Source organism: Eublepharis macularius, chromosome 4, assembly GCF_028583425.1.
Source record: "Eublepharis macularius isolate TG4126 chromosome 4, MPM_Emac_v1.0, whole genome shotgun sequence".
In the NCBI taxonomy this organism is placed as follows: Eukaryota; Metazoa; Chordata; class Lepidosauria; order Squamata; family Eublepharidae; genus Eublepharis; species Eublepharis macularius.
In genome coordinates, this window is record NC_072793.1 from 94513129 (window position 1) to 94525733 (window position 12605).

Here is a 12605-nt window from a genome sequence, read left to right on the forward strand (position 1 = left end):
TCAAAGCGCACTCTGATCGCGTCGCAAGGCTCTAATTCAGAGGCGGGACCATGAAGGGCGGGGCTTGCCCTTTCAGACTTCTGCGCCGCTTCAGCCGCTCCGTGGCATTAGGAGAGACGTGTCCTCCGAAGGGAATGCTGGCGCTTTGATATGATGCGGTTTCGTTGTTTCCATATTGCTACGGCAACACGAAAGCTTACGATGTGATTGGTCAGCAAGTCCAATGATTCTCGGTTAGCATTGGTTGCTTGGATTGTGAAGACACGTCACGTACACTGATTGGTGAACGGAGATTGACGAGAATGGTGTGTGGAGGGCGATTCTTTTTACCCTGGGCGGGGAGGAGCCTCTGGGTTGGGACAACGGCGGCAGGTGACAATCCGGAGTGGGCGGGGGGGGGGGGGGGGCCGGATCCGGTTGAGTAGGCAAGATCGTGGCGTCGAGGCCCGTTTCAAGGCCAAGGGCTTGGAGTTTCTCCGGCGAGTCTTGCGTGTCTGATCGGGACGGGGAAGGAGGAGCTTTTGGGTCGGCGCACCCTCTGACACCCTCTTTCCCACCCCCAGGCAAGGATGAAGGCGCTGATCTTGGTGGGCGGCTATGGCACCCGGCTGCGACCTCTGACGCTCAGCATCCCCAAACCGCTTGTGGACTTCTGTAACAAACCAATCCTGTTGCACCAGGTGGAGGCCTTGGTAAAGGTAAGGTGCCTCCTCTGTTGTGAGGCTGCCCTTTTTTGTGGGGAGTACAGTTGTCGCTTGGTTTCCCGAAAGCGGCTCTGGGCTGTTAAGAGCTCTGGGACAGGCAGAAAAATCTACAGGCAGAAAATCTACAAGGGATGCTTTCTTCCTCACAGCAGGGGTGTGTGTGGGGGGTACCTACTGAATCCCTTTCTTGTGAAGGCACAGAACCATTGTCAGAAAAAGAGGCACTAAAGGTAGTGGGGAACATATTGGGAATATGTAATCTGATCTAAGATGTCTACTGACCCAGGAGAGAATTTCTGTCTGGTTAGCAGGAATTGATGTGAATATATATTACTAGAGAAAAAAGCTTGATGGAAAATGTCAGAAATATATGTTTAAGTTCAGGCAGTTATCCTGACAATAGGTTTACAAGATTATGAATGGGATAGAGAAGGTAGAGAGAGAAGTATTTTTCTCCCTTTCTCACAATACAAAAACTCGTGGGCACTCAATGAAATTGCTGAACAGTTGGGTTAGAATGGATAAAAGGAAGTGCTTCTTCCTCCAAAGAGTGATTAACACATGGAATTCACTGCCACAGGAAGTGGTGGCAGCTTCAAGCATAGACAGCTTCAAGAGGGGATTGGATAATCATATGGAGCAGAGATCCATCAGTGGCTATTAGCCACAAAGTTTAAATGGAATTCAGTGCCTAGGGCAGTGATGCTCTGTATTCTTGGTGTTTGCAGGGGGGCGGGCGGCCATCAGTGGGAGGGCTTCTGGTGTCCCTTCTCCACTGGCAGACTTCCTGATGACACCTGGGTTTTTTGGCCACTGTGTGACACAGTGTTGGACTGGATGGGCCATTGGCCTGATCCAACATGGCTTCTCTTATGTTCTTAATTATTCGTTTTCACATCTATAAGAGAATGCGTGCATATTTGTGACTAATTTGCTTGGCTGTTTTCCTGCAAAGTGAGTTGACAAAGAGGGAATATAAAAATCCTTGTTCCTTCAATATTTCCCCTAATAACAGTGTGCTTATCTATTGCCCTTCTGGACAGATTAGTGCTCACTCCGATTGGTGAACAATGTTATTATCCCCATAATACAGTTGGGGAGCTGGGGCTGAGAGGAGTGGTTTACCCAAGAATAGTTCATGGCAGAAGTGGGAGCTGAACTAGCAGAGTGCTGATTTGCAACCTAGTTAGTGGGACCTGCAGTGAAATTTCCCCGTTCTGCAATAGCTACTCCCCTTTATGGCAGTTTTGACACGTAATCTGCTGAAACAGTGATGTCAATAGGCATCTGGGCTTGGAATTATCTTTGGATATTGACTTCCTTCTGTCTTGACAGGCAGGTGTAAGCCATGTGATACTGGCTGTCAGCTATATGTCAGAACTGTTAGAGAAAGAAATGAAGGAGCAAGAACAAAAGGTAAGTGTGGTGGGCTGAGTGTTTGTTAGGCTGTTTAAATGAGCTTGCTAAAATGGAGACAGAAGATAAGCTCACACAAAAGGCTCAAAAATTGTATTGTTTAGAATAATTTCAGTTCTTTAACTTTTTCCTCCTTTGCCTTTCCCCAAAATGACTGTCCTTTTGCCTGTTTATATTCTTGCTGTATAAAAGTATGGGTACTGTTAACTTTTCCACACTGAGTAAAAAGGGCTTAGAGCTGGTTTATTTCAAAAGGGAAGAGAGCAAGGAAGAAAAAAGGTAAACATTGCCCTGCCTTAAACATGTGGCTGAGTGGCTGTATTTGGAAAAGAAACAAAAATGAATATAATTACAGAAGGAAGCATAACTTTAGCAGGAGGCAGCTCTAACCTCTTTTACTTATATCAAAGTGTTCTTGACTAATATGAATGAGTTGCTATCAAAGCCAGTGGTTCAGTTACCTTTTACCTCCTGCCACATCACTTCCATAGACTACTGTAAAACCCATTAGCTGTGTAACAAGGCAATGTGTAATTGCATAGCTGAAACGAAACATACTGTATACTCTAGTTTTTAATTGAGGCTCACTAAACCAAACTAAGAACCCATTTCCTTAACACATTTCTTTAAATACTGTCTCTGCACTACCTTATAAAAAGTCAGGCATTCTTGGCACTGTTACCTACTTTTCTGTAGTTTCTTGTAACTAAGAGTTACTGGCATACCAGCTAAAAAGCAAGATTTTATTGTTCATATACACTCTTCTCCCCCTCTGCCCTGGTTTTCAATAGGGTTGATATATTTCAGTAGTGGCTTGCTTTGGCCTAAACCTTCCCATTATTTTTCTCTTTATTTACTTCATTTATACTTTCTGTCCAATGGGGACCCAAACCACTTACAACATTATTTACTCCATCTTTTCCCCACAACAACCCTGTGAGGTGGGCTAGGCTGAGTATGTGACTGGTTCCAAGGTCACCCAGTTAGCTTTGATGGCAGAGTGGAGATCTGAACCTGGGTCTCTCAGATCCTAGTCCAACAATCTAACCACTGTATCACACTGGCTCTCAGGGAAACAGCATCTGTGGTCTCTGTTAATTTGAAGTAATTTTTTTAGGATATAATATTTCAAACCCACCAAATAGTTATCTTAAACTCAATAACAACAACAACAACATTCGATTTATATACCACCCTTTAGGACAACTGAATGCCCACTCAGAGCGGTTTACAAAGTATGTCATTATTATCCCCACAACAAAACACCCTGTGAGGTGGGTGGGGCTGAGAGAGCTCCTAGAAGCTGTGACTGATCCAAGGTCACCCAGCTGGCTTCAAGTGGAGGAGTGGGGAATTAAATCCGGCTCTCCAGATTAGAGTCCTGCGCTCTTAACCGCTACACCAAACTGGCTCTCAAGGGGTTAGTGCTTCCAAATAAGTGTGTTTTTGATGTGGAAGTTAAATTAATGGTATGAATTGGGTGGGGGGCAGGGGACACATGTCAAGTTGTGTCTTATTTAATTCATGCTGTTCATTTGCAGCATCATTAAAGTACTTTGAGTTCTAACATTTACTTTGAATAAAGACCAGGGAGTATTTACATCCCATCATAAAGCAGTGAATAATATTGATGTGGTTCTACCAATGATACAAAGAAATCTTCTCCTTAAAGTGAAGCACTGTTATCCTGTTAGATAGGGATCTAAAAGCCTGAAATGAGTGTACAAATTTTCAGACAGCTGTGTTGAGGGTAACAGGCACAAACACGACATTGTTACTGCTCATCTCATTTTCCAAACTCTCTGCTTTGTTTCCCAGTTGGGTATACATATTTCCCTGTCACATGAAAAGGAACCACTGGGCACAGGTAAGTGCTTCAGGCAGCAAGATTGTGGAGTTGTGAGGATTTATAGGAGTCATTTTGGGATCAGAATATAGATTTGCAGCAGCACTATGGGCCTATGTGCAAATGAAGATTTGACTACTTATCTCAAGATCCTGTATGTTAAAAGAACTCCCTGAATTGGATTGAACAGGCTATGCTGGCTGCAGTTGTTGAAGGACTCATAGATAAGCATAGAATACTAATTATTCCTTTTCCATCTTCAGCTGGCCCTCTGGCACTGGCTCGGGAGCTGTTGACTGAGAATTCTGAGCCTTTTTTCGTGCTGAACAGTGATGTGATTTGTGACTTCCCATTTGCAGACATGGTGCGCTTCCACAGACATCATGGCAAAGAGGGCACTATTGTGGTAAATATCAGAGGTGCATCAACTGCATGCAAGTAATGCTGCTTATGGCTTTGGACGGCCTGAGGATTCTTACCTCTTTCCTACTGGTTGTGGAGCTGCCAGGATTCCAGTTGTGTTTGGGGGGATGTGAGAAAAAGTTCTATTGCTTCCACCATCCATTAGACCTTGGTGTAAATTGTGTCTGCACAAACAAAAATGAACTACTTGTTCATGTGCCTATTGGAATGCTTTGGTATTTGCTGTTAGTTTGAGAAAGATCTGTATATCTGTAAGATCTGATTTTAGCTCTTTATTGACTAGAAAAAATAGAATTGGACTAAATATTTTGTGTGCACTCAGCCCCACTCCTGTCTTTTCTTCTGCACCCCAATACTTCTAAAACCTATAAAATCAGACTAGAATAGAAATAGAAAAGACACTTCACACTGAGGCCTTTTTGTGGCAGGTTCTTGTTTTTTTTATGATGTCTCTGTCTGATGCCAACTTTGTTGCCTTTAAGGTGACAAAGGTGGAAGAACCCTCAAAATATGGTGTAGTGGTGTGTGAAGCAGATACTGGGCGCATACACCGCTTTGTGGAGAAACCCCAGGTTTTTGTCTCCAATAAGATCAATGCTGGCATGTACATCTTCAACCCAAGTGTGCTAGAGAGAATCCAGGTAGGTGACATGAATGGTTAATGGGGATCTTTCCCAGGGCAAACTAGTTGGAGTGTCTGAGGCCATGGCTTTCTGCAGCCCATACAAAATGAGCTGCTTTTACTTCTTGGGCAGGGGGCTTTGCAGAACACCACTCTAGCATTTGCAAGTTTTAAGCTATGTTGCGTTCAAAGGATACAGTAGATAAGGCGAAGATTCTGGTCAAGAATCTCCTTCTTACGTGCCTGATCCTGGTACGTTGTTAGTTCCTAGAATAAGAGAGCCTAGTTGACTGAACTCTTACTTTCTCTTAGCTGCAACCAACCTCGATTGAGAAAGAAATCTTCCCAGTGATGGCAGAACAAGGACAGCTCTATGCCATGGAACTACAGGGTAAGAACTAGAGTCTGGCAGATGGAAAGGTTTGAAATTGCATTCTTCCTCTAAGGGGCTCATAAAACTGAAGATACAAAAAGGTCACTTTAGACAATGATGATATAGGACTACCGAAAGATGAAGCTGAGAAGCAAAACAAGATAAAAATATGGAATGTGAATTGTGTTTGTGTTAGACGTGTTACCAAAATGCCACCACATATAACAAATGTACAAGAAATGTTACTTGTTACTTAACCACTACCAGGTGTTGAAAGTTAATTGTGAATTTCAACAGTAAGAGTTTCCTCCGGTCAGCATGAACACAGTTGGCTTGGCTGTAGCTGCTTTCATTCCTTGAAGCATTGGTGTTGATCTGTCTGAGGCAGGGCACTATTGTACACTTGGGAAATAAACACATCTGGTAGTTCCAGTTTCCTAAGTAAAGATGCCAGATGGAAAATTTAGAAGCCTGCTGGCCTGTGAGTTGTGTTCCCCCTCTGCTTCAGAAAAGCTTTTCCTACCGCTACAGAAAATGCCAGTGATTCCTAGTGAAAGGTCTGGCCAAGAGACTGGTGTTTGATTAAAGCAGCTTGCTTTCACAGGGTTCTGGATGGACATTGGGCAACCTAAAGACTTTCTGACTGGTATGTGCATGTATCTGCAGTCTCTCCGGCTGAAGCAACCAGAGCGCCTGCACTCAGGTCCAGGTTTTGTGGGGAATGTACTTGTGGTAAGTCCATCTTGGCCAAAATTTGGAATGAGTAGAAAAGCAATAGGACAGCTGGGGTTTGTCTAGAACTTGTGGGAGTGTATTATAGGGGTACAGCAGCAGGTCGTAATATGCCCGCCATATTAGAGGTGGTGGTGAAAACTGCATGTGGGGATCTTAAGATTTCCTCAGAGGAGGGATTTACTTCCCTACTTTAAGAAATCAGAAGCTGTTAAGAGAAACACTGTAGGATTACCTTAGCTTTTCTTCTCTTACAGGACCCAACTGCCAAGATTGGAGCAAATTGCAGTATTGGTCCCAATGTCACTGTTGGAGCAGATGTGGTCGTAGAGGATGGCGTTCGGATCAAGCGATGCACTGTCCTGAAAGGATCGCGCATCCGTTCCCATTCTTGGCTTGAATCCTGCATTGTTGGCTGGAGCTCTTCTGTTGGCCAGTGGGTAAGTTAGCCTGAGAGTGACAGAGCTTATCAAGACACAGCAGTGAGATGCTTTCTGGAGAGCAAAATGTACGCCAGTGGCACAGGGCAGGGACAGATTACCCAGCCAGGTTTCCTCCACTGGACAACCTTCTGCACATTCCATCTTTTCTTTGACTATTATCATATATTTGGGATGTGCTGTATTATTTTAACAGTGTAGAACTGTGTATCCTGCCCACCTAAAACTTCCCACTGTGTGTACTTTCATCCAAGTAATGTCAATTTGTTCTTTACTTGTGAGCTGGTTAAATACTAGAGTTAAGCTGTCTTTCGTGGTGGGGTCTGCCATTGTGACTAGGCTGCTGCTGTTAAGCTGCCGGATGACTTTATTGTGAAGGTAACTAAATCCTATAATCTCCCTGCTATCTTAAGTCTGACTTGTGAAATGCTGCTTTTCCCCAGCTGGCCTTAAGGGACACGAACTATCTGCTGCGCTTTTTTCTAGGTGCGGATGGAGAACGTGACAGTACTTGGGGAGGATGTCATTGTGAATGATGAACTCTACCTCAATGGTGCCAATGTGCTGCCTCACAAATCCATTGCTGAGTCAGTGCCAGAACCACGCATCATCATGTAGCCATTCTGGGATTTTAGTGCTGGAGCAGCCCCTGAGGCCCTGCCCATCTTTCCCTGTACTGGGGCCATCCCTTCCATGTGCCTTGGCTGCAGGAGATCTGATTCTGGATTAATGTACGTACTTTGCCCCTGAGTATAGCAGGACCAAGATCTCCACAAGCTGGCTGGAACACTCAGATGCTTGGAAAGGGGGTGGGACAGGAAGAGTGGCTCAGGGCCAGCTCTGAGCTTATTCTGTTGCAAAAGTGAGGGCCTGGGCTTTAGCTTGGGAAGTGGCCCTGAGCAAGAAATGGCCCACTGCAGCAGCAATTGGCAGAAAACTACAATAATTAGACTGCAACAGCGACAGCCCTAGGTTAGGCTTGTGGAAGAGAACAAGCAGCATGTGGTTCTGTTATTCCAGGATGGCTCTTGCTTCTCATGGGGAAGGCTGAATGCAGTCTTCCTCCAGAATTCAATGGAACTCGATTGCCTTACAAAGACTGAACCCTCTCCCTCAATATGGCCAATCTTCTCTAATGGTATTACTCAAAATAGGAACAGAGTTCTATCTGCTCAAAACAAACAAATTATACTGTAATGAACAAGAAGAGCTGCTGCATGTCTCATATTTTCTTTTTTCTTCACGTTGGGCATATGGGGAGAGTGTTTAAGAGCAGTTCATTTGCTTCCTTCTACCTGAAGCTGACAGCTCCAGCACTGGTGTTGTTGTGTTTACAAATTAGAGCCTATTTCCATGATGGCATTCTACAACTGTGGAGAAACATACACAGCATATCTGTAAGGAATAATAATTTAATAACAACCCATTGTATGGAAGTAACACTCCCTTGGGTGGGTGGGTGGGTGGGTGGGGAAGGAGAGACAATTTTAGATGCACATAAGTTAAATTCCTTGCTCCAAGCACATTCTTTGCTGCCCCCCCCCCAATGCTGCTGGTTACAAATCACACAGAGTTAGTAAATTAAAAACAAAACAAAAAACACCCTTTTCTGTTCCTGGATAGTACTGGTCACACAGTGAGGGGCTGGTGCCATGGGCACCCTTCTGCTGGTAGAAGATAGCAGTGCAATCAGGTGCAACCTTTGCAGTGGCCAATAAAATCAATCTAGTAAGTGCCTCTCTCACCCACTACGTTGCCCAAACCCTGACCCTGCCAGTGTCTTACTTTTTCCTTCGAGAACCTCAGCAGCCTGCTCACACACTCATTTCTCTTTGGTGGTTGTGTGCTTCACCTCTGAATCTATGTTAACTATAGGAAGGTGTCTTAAGGTGCATTCTCTAGGCTTTCCACTCAGAAACCTGGCCTAGTGTCTTTTCTATCAAGTTTATCCAGCTGTCAAAAGAAAGGAGCCAGATGCACACAGTTGATTCAAATTCAATCAGCCACAGGCCTCTGCTCAGCTTACCACCTGGGGAATCATGTGTTTATAAACTCCTCCTATGTCATAATCCCATCCCTATTAAAAGCTAACACAGCTGGTGGTAGGCACATAGGGTACTGCACTGTATGCCCACCTAAATATCTGATCTATACATACACTGTCAAACAGCAAAGCACTGCAGTAGCCGCAGCAAGAACACACTTGGCTGGTAGGCAGCAGGCCTCATAGAAGACTGGCTGTGGGAGAGCACCACGTAAAAGCGGGCGTGTCCCAGCAGCAGCATGATAAAGGCTTCCTGGGCCAGATGCAGGAAAGGAGCTACAGATTCAGGCTGAGGTAGAAAACCTGAGCACAATCAGCCCCCTTGTACATACCTCCATGGGGAAAGCCCAACACCTGCTGGTTTGGAGCCAATGACAGCCACAGGAAGTGTACCTAAATTCAAGGGGAATTGAGGGGTATAGTGTGGCTTAGGTGATGCATACAGCACTGCCTGGCCTCTAAGAGGCGATATAAATAAAGCTGAGCTCAGTTGTGCTGAACTGCAGCTGTCTTTGACAGAAGTCCTCTTGGAGCAGGGGGGAGTCCACAGTGTGGAAAGGCTGCCCAGGCATGTGGCCCTGCCCTGCAGGGTCCAGGCACTAGGAGGTGGCTGGCTTGATGTAATCATCCACACCCGTAATGGTGGCTTTGCAGAAGAAACAGTCCTTGTTGTTCATCAGGTGCTGGTTGATGCAGGCTCTAGGAAGACAAAAGAATAACAGCCTTTACGTATTTGCTCCCAGTTACAGGGCATGATCTTGGCCCTACATACTGCCCCTTCCACTGACAGGGATGTGTGCTTGGATATATCAGCTCCAAGTACATACCTGAAAATATCTTACCTGTGTTTTTTGGGTATCTGGATGATATTCAGGATTCTTAAGAATATTTCTGGAAATACTCAAGAATACCCAGGGCTGGTCTTTTAAGGATTCCAGGCCTCCCCCCCCCCCCTACATTTAACAGGTTTCTCAGGCAACCGGGGGGCAGGGAGCAGCTCTCCCAAGCAAATATGATCTGATGTTAGGGGAAGTACAAGAACTGTCTGCCCAACTCTTGGCCACATTGAAGACTGCGTAAATGGAAGTGGCTTCCAACTACCAAGAATCCTTAGGTCTTCAAATACAGAAGCTGAGTTCTTCTCATGTCAAAGGTGGGGCTCCTGCTTTTGCGTGGGATATGCATGATTGGAAGGAAGGATTAGACTTTAGGGATAGACTCCCATAATTGGTGCCACTGAACTTTCAGGCTGTGAGTTATAACAAGTCTGGTTGAGGATTCTCACTGGTTCATAGGTTGGATGGGTTGATAACTCATGGTAGGTGAATCACAATCGGGATCACCATCACCATATATTTCAGTGACTTCTTATGAGATCAGGTCAAGGGAGAAAAGGCCTGCAGTGGGCCATCTGGCCAATTTTGGGCTGAGGCATTCACCCCACTAACCTCTAGACATTTAAGGCCCATAGAAAAGAGCTTCAAAACTCAACAACTCTCCAGAGCTGTGAACAAGTCCAAGCAGATCATCCTTGAACTTCTTGCAAGATGTGTTGGAAGATCTCCAAATGCAGACATCATTCTGTCTGGCCCAAGATTCTTCTGCAGCACCAATCTGCTGTCATGGTTGACTCCCCATGAATGTGTTCTGACACTTCACCCAGATGAACATCCCATAGGCTTTCCCTGTGGAAATTTATTCATCTTGTGGCATCTCTGTTTATATAAGCTTTGAGACAAATACTGACTATATGGATCAACACATACTTGCCTGTGGTCTGATCCTGGACTGCCTGTGCAGTTCCCCTTTACTGGCAGTTTTCAAGAAGAGGCTAGATGAATATTTGTCAGGGATGCTTTAGGCTCATCCTGCATTGGACGGGGGGTTGGACTAGAAGGTCTGTATGGCCCCTTCCAACTCTGTGATTCTGTATCCAAAGCCAGCTATATCAGTTAAAGTGCCAACCAGTCAACTCTGGACCAACTTATTTGACCCACCTTGTCTTGGAGAGGAACTCTCTCTTTTTTTTAAAAAAAAATAATTTTTATTAGATGAGGTAATAAAACATCATTGGTTAATACATAAACCTTGTTCAAATTGACCCTCTGAGTAACTCTCCAACCTGCTAGACTGCCATCTGTGATGATTAGCAGATAAACTGATTCCTGAAGGCTAAGTGACCAGAGGCCAGCCACCATTGTAATCCTTTGTGTCTCTGCCAGAAGATATTTTTGCTGGCAACACCAGAGCACTCCTTCTGAAAGGGCAGCAGCAATCTGTATGAAATTATGCCTGCTGAAAACACATCTCAGGATAAAAGTAGTGTACCCCAAAGTTGTGATAAAGTCACATGATCAGCTTGATGGCCTTTCCAGTGTGTGGTATAACAAGTCTTGGATCTTTGTCTTTCTGTAATAAGAAAATCTTGTTGAGTTGAGTACCAATGTTCATATACAGATGTAAAACGTTCTGGGCTCTGAAAGTGCTTTGGGCTCTGTTGGTAAAGATCCCATGGTCTCCTCAAGACAGGAAAAGGAATTCAGGTTCTGCATTCCTTGTTGGAAGTGGTGTGATTGGATGAGGATGTTATGCAGGGAGACTAACGCTCCCTAGAAATGAAGGTATGCCCCCAGTTCCACCAGCACCTTTGGTGCTGACATCATGTGAGCACTCAATATTGGCTGCATCTGCTGAACATGCAGCCTTTGAGAGGTCCATGGAAGGCAGTAAATCCTTGTGTATGATTAAAGCAATTATGGAATAAAGGGGCTCTGTTCTGAAGTGTTGTTTTTCATCCTGTGTTTCAACCACTTCAGCTCCAAGATGGTTTTCATTTTTATTCTTTTTGGGGTACAGTAAAAAATAATTGTATTTTAATCTGGTTTGGAGGAACAAGTTTAACAGCATAAGTTAGTGTTTGATAGCACATCTAGGCTTAGATGATGCCAAGAAGGGGTAATTTTTGCCAATTCCCCCTTCTGCTGCAGACGTTCAGCTCTTGCTGGTGTTATTTCTGAAGGTGAACAGCATTTTTGGATGCAGAAGGTGGTGAGAAAGTCATGGACAGAAATCCTCTATGGGATTCAATCTCGAATCTTTGGAGAGTGTACAAACCTACTGCTGTGGAGTTTTCTAATTTGGAAGAGTTCGTATCACAAAAAGATCAAAGCTATTTTTTGTTTCCATTCTTTCTTTAAGGTATGATGGGTTGGGCAAGCTTGTTCCTGTCCTTAGTTTCTACCAATATGGCATCTAAGGAGTTTCCATACAAGTCAGACCTCCTGTTGATTTTCCCCACTGCTTAAATAATGAATGATGTGAGTCTTTCCCCCACCATGGGAGAATGGATAAGGAGGAGGTAAAGTACCAGGGCCAGGTCTTTTTGCCTGAGGCCTTCCTGCTGAAGACTTCTGTTCCCACTCTGACCCTAACAATGGCTTAGTCTAGACAATGCAGGAATCATAGGGATATTCTTCCTTTCATATGACATATTAAGTTAACTTAGAACGTATACATTTACCACCTCAGGAATCCACCTGAACAATGTGTGGTAATTAAAATATTTCAGTTGGCCACAGAGTTTTGATTTCAAACTATCTGAAAGAATGTCTAGCTAACTAAATATCACAGGCATGTAGCTATATGTGTTTATGGTTCTTCTTTCCAAGTACTGACTTCTACAACTTCTGTTAGCAAACTTGCATTGACTTATAGGATAAGTTTGCAGAGCTCCAGAAAATTTTTAAAAATCCTTTACACCACACAATGCTGATTAAAATTTGCAATGATCAACACTCATGACAAGTACTCTTGCCAGACATCATGTCACCAACCAGGAACTGTGTGAGAGTATCATCTAGTCATACTCAATGATGCATGTATGGAAGGGGAAGAAGAGGAGCACTTTTTCTTTTAAAGGTGATGTTCTCTTTAAGAACTATAACCTTGGCTTACTACTAACCAGGCAGCCCTGGCCTGTGAGGTGAGTGGATGCTCTCTTCTCTC

The 12605-nt window shown here is 44.3% G+C and overlaps 2 protein-coding genes across 3 annotated transcripts in view; one reads left to right on the forward strand and one right to left on the reverse strand.

The window, feature by feature from the left end:
* Positions 1 to 303: 303 nt before the first annotated feature.
* Positions 304 to 7763, forward strand: GMPPB (GDP-mannose pyrophosphorylase B). Of its 2 annotated transcripts, none has more exons than XM_054978133.1 (10): positions 304 to 372; positions 564 to 698; positions 2040 to 2120; positions 3939 to 3987; positions 4230 to 4372; positions 4872 to 5030; positions 5324 to 5402; positions 5989 to 6116; positions 6374 to 6556; positions 7043 to 7763. In XM_054978133.1, the coding sequence occupies exons 2-10, from the start codon at positions 570 to 572 to the stop codon at positions 7172 to 7174; spliced, it is 1083 nt and encodes a 360-aa protein (XP_054834108.1). In that variant the 5' UTR covers positions 304 to 372; positions 564 to 569; the 3' UTR covers positions 7175 to 7763. The 2 variants fall into 2 exon arrangements, with proteins under 2 accessions (XP_054834108.1, XP_054834109.1); XM_054978134.1 differs by lacking the exon at positions 304 to 372 and adding an exon at positions 407 to 479.
* Positions 7764 to 8154: 391 nt separating this feature from the next.
* Positions 8155 to 12605, reverse strand: part of RNF123 (ring finger protein 123) — a 146167-nt gene continuing 141716 nt past the window's right edge. The window contains exon 39 of the mRNA XM_054978121.1: positions 8155 to 9299. Within this exon, the coding sequence (XP_054834096.1) occupies positions 9200 to 9299 (100 nt within the window). The 3' untranslated portion in view covers positions 8155 to 9199. The remainder of the gene's footprint in view (positions 9300 to 12605) is intronic.

Excerpts from the sequence above, each read along its gene's own strand:
- GMPPB (XM_054978133.1), top strand. The coding sequence starts at position 570 with ATGAAGGCGCTGATCTTGGTGGGCGGCTATGGCACCCGGCTGCGACCT. Across the intron at positions 699-2,039 it reads AGGTGGAGGCCTTGGTAAAG|GCAGGTGTAAGCCATGTGAT; the intron begins GTAAGGTGCCTC and ends CTGTCTTGACAG. Across the intron at positions 6,117-6,373 it reads TTGTGGGGAATGTACTTGTG|GACCCAACTGCCAAGATTGG; the intron begins GTAAGTCCATCT and ends CTTCTCTTACAG.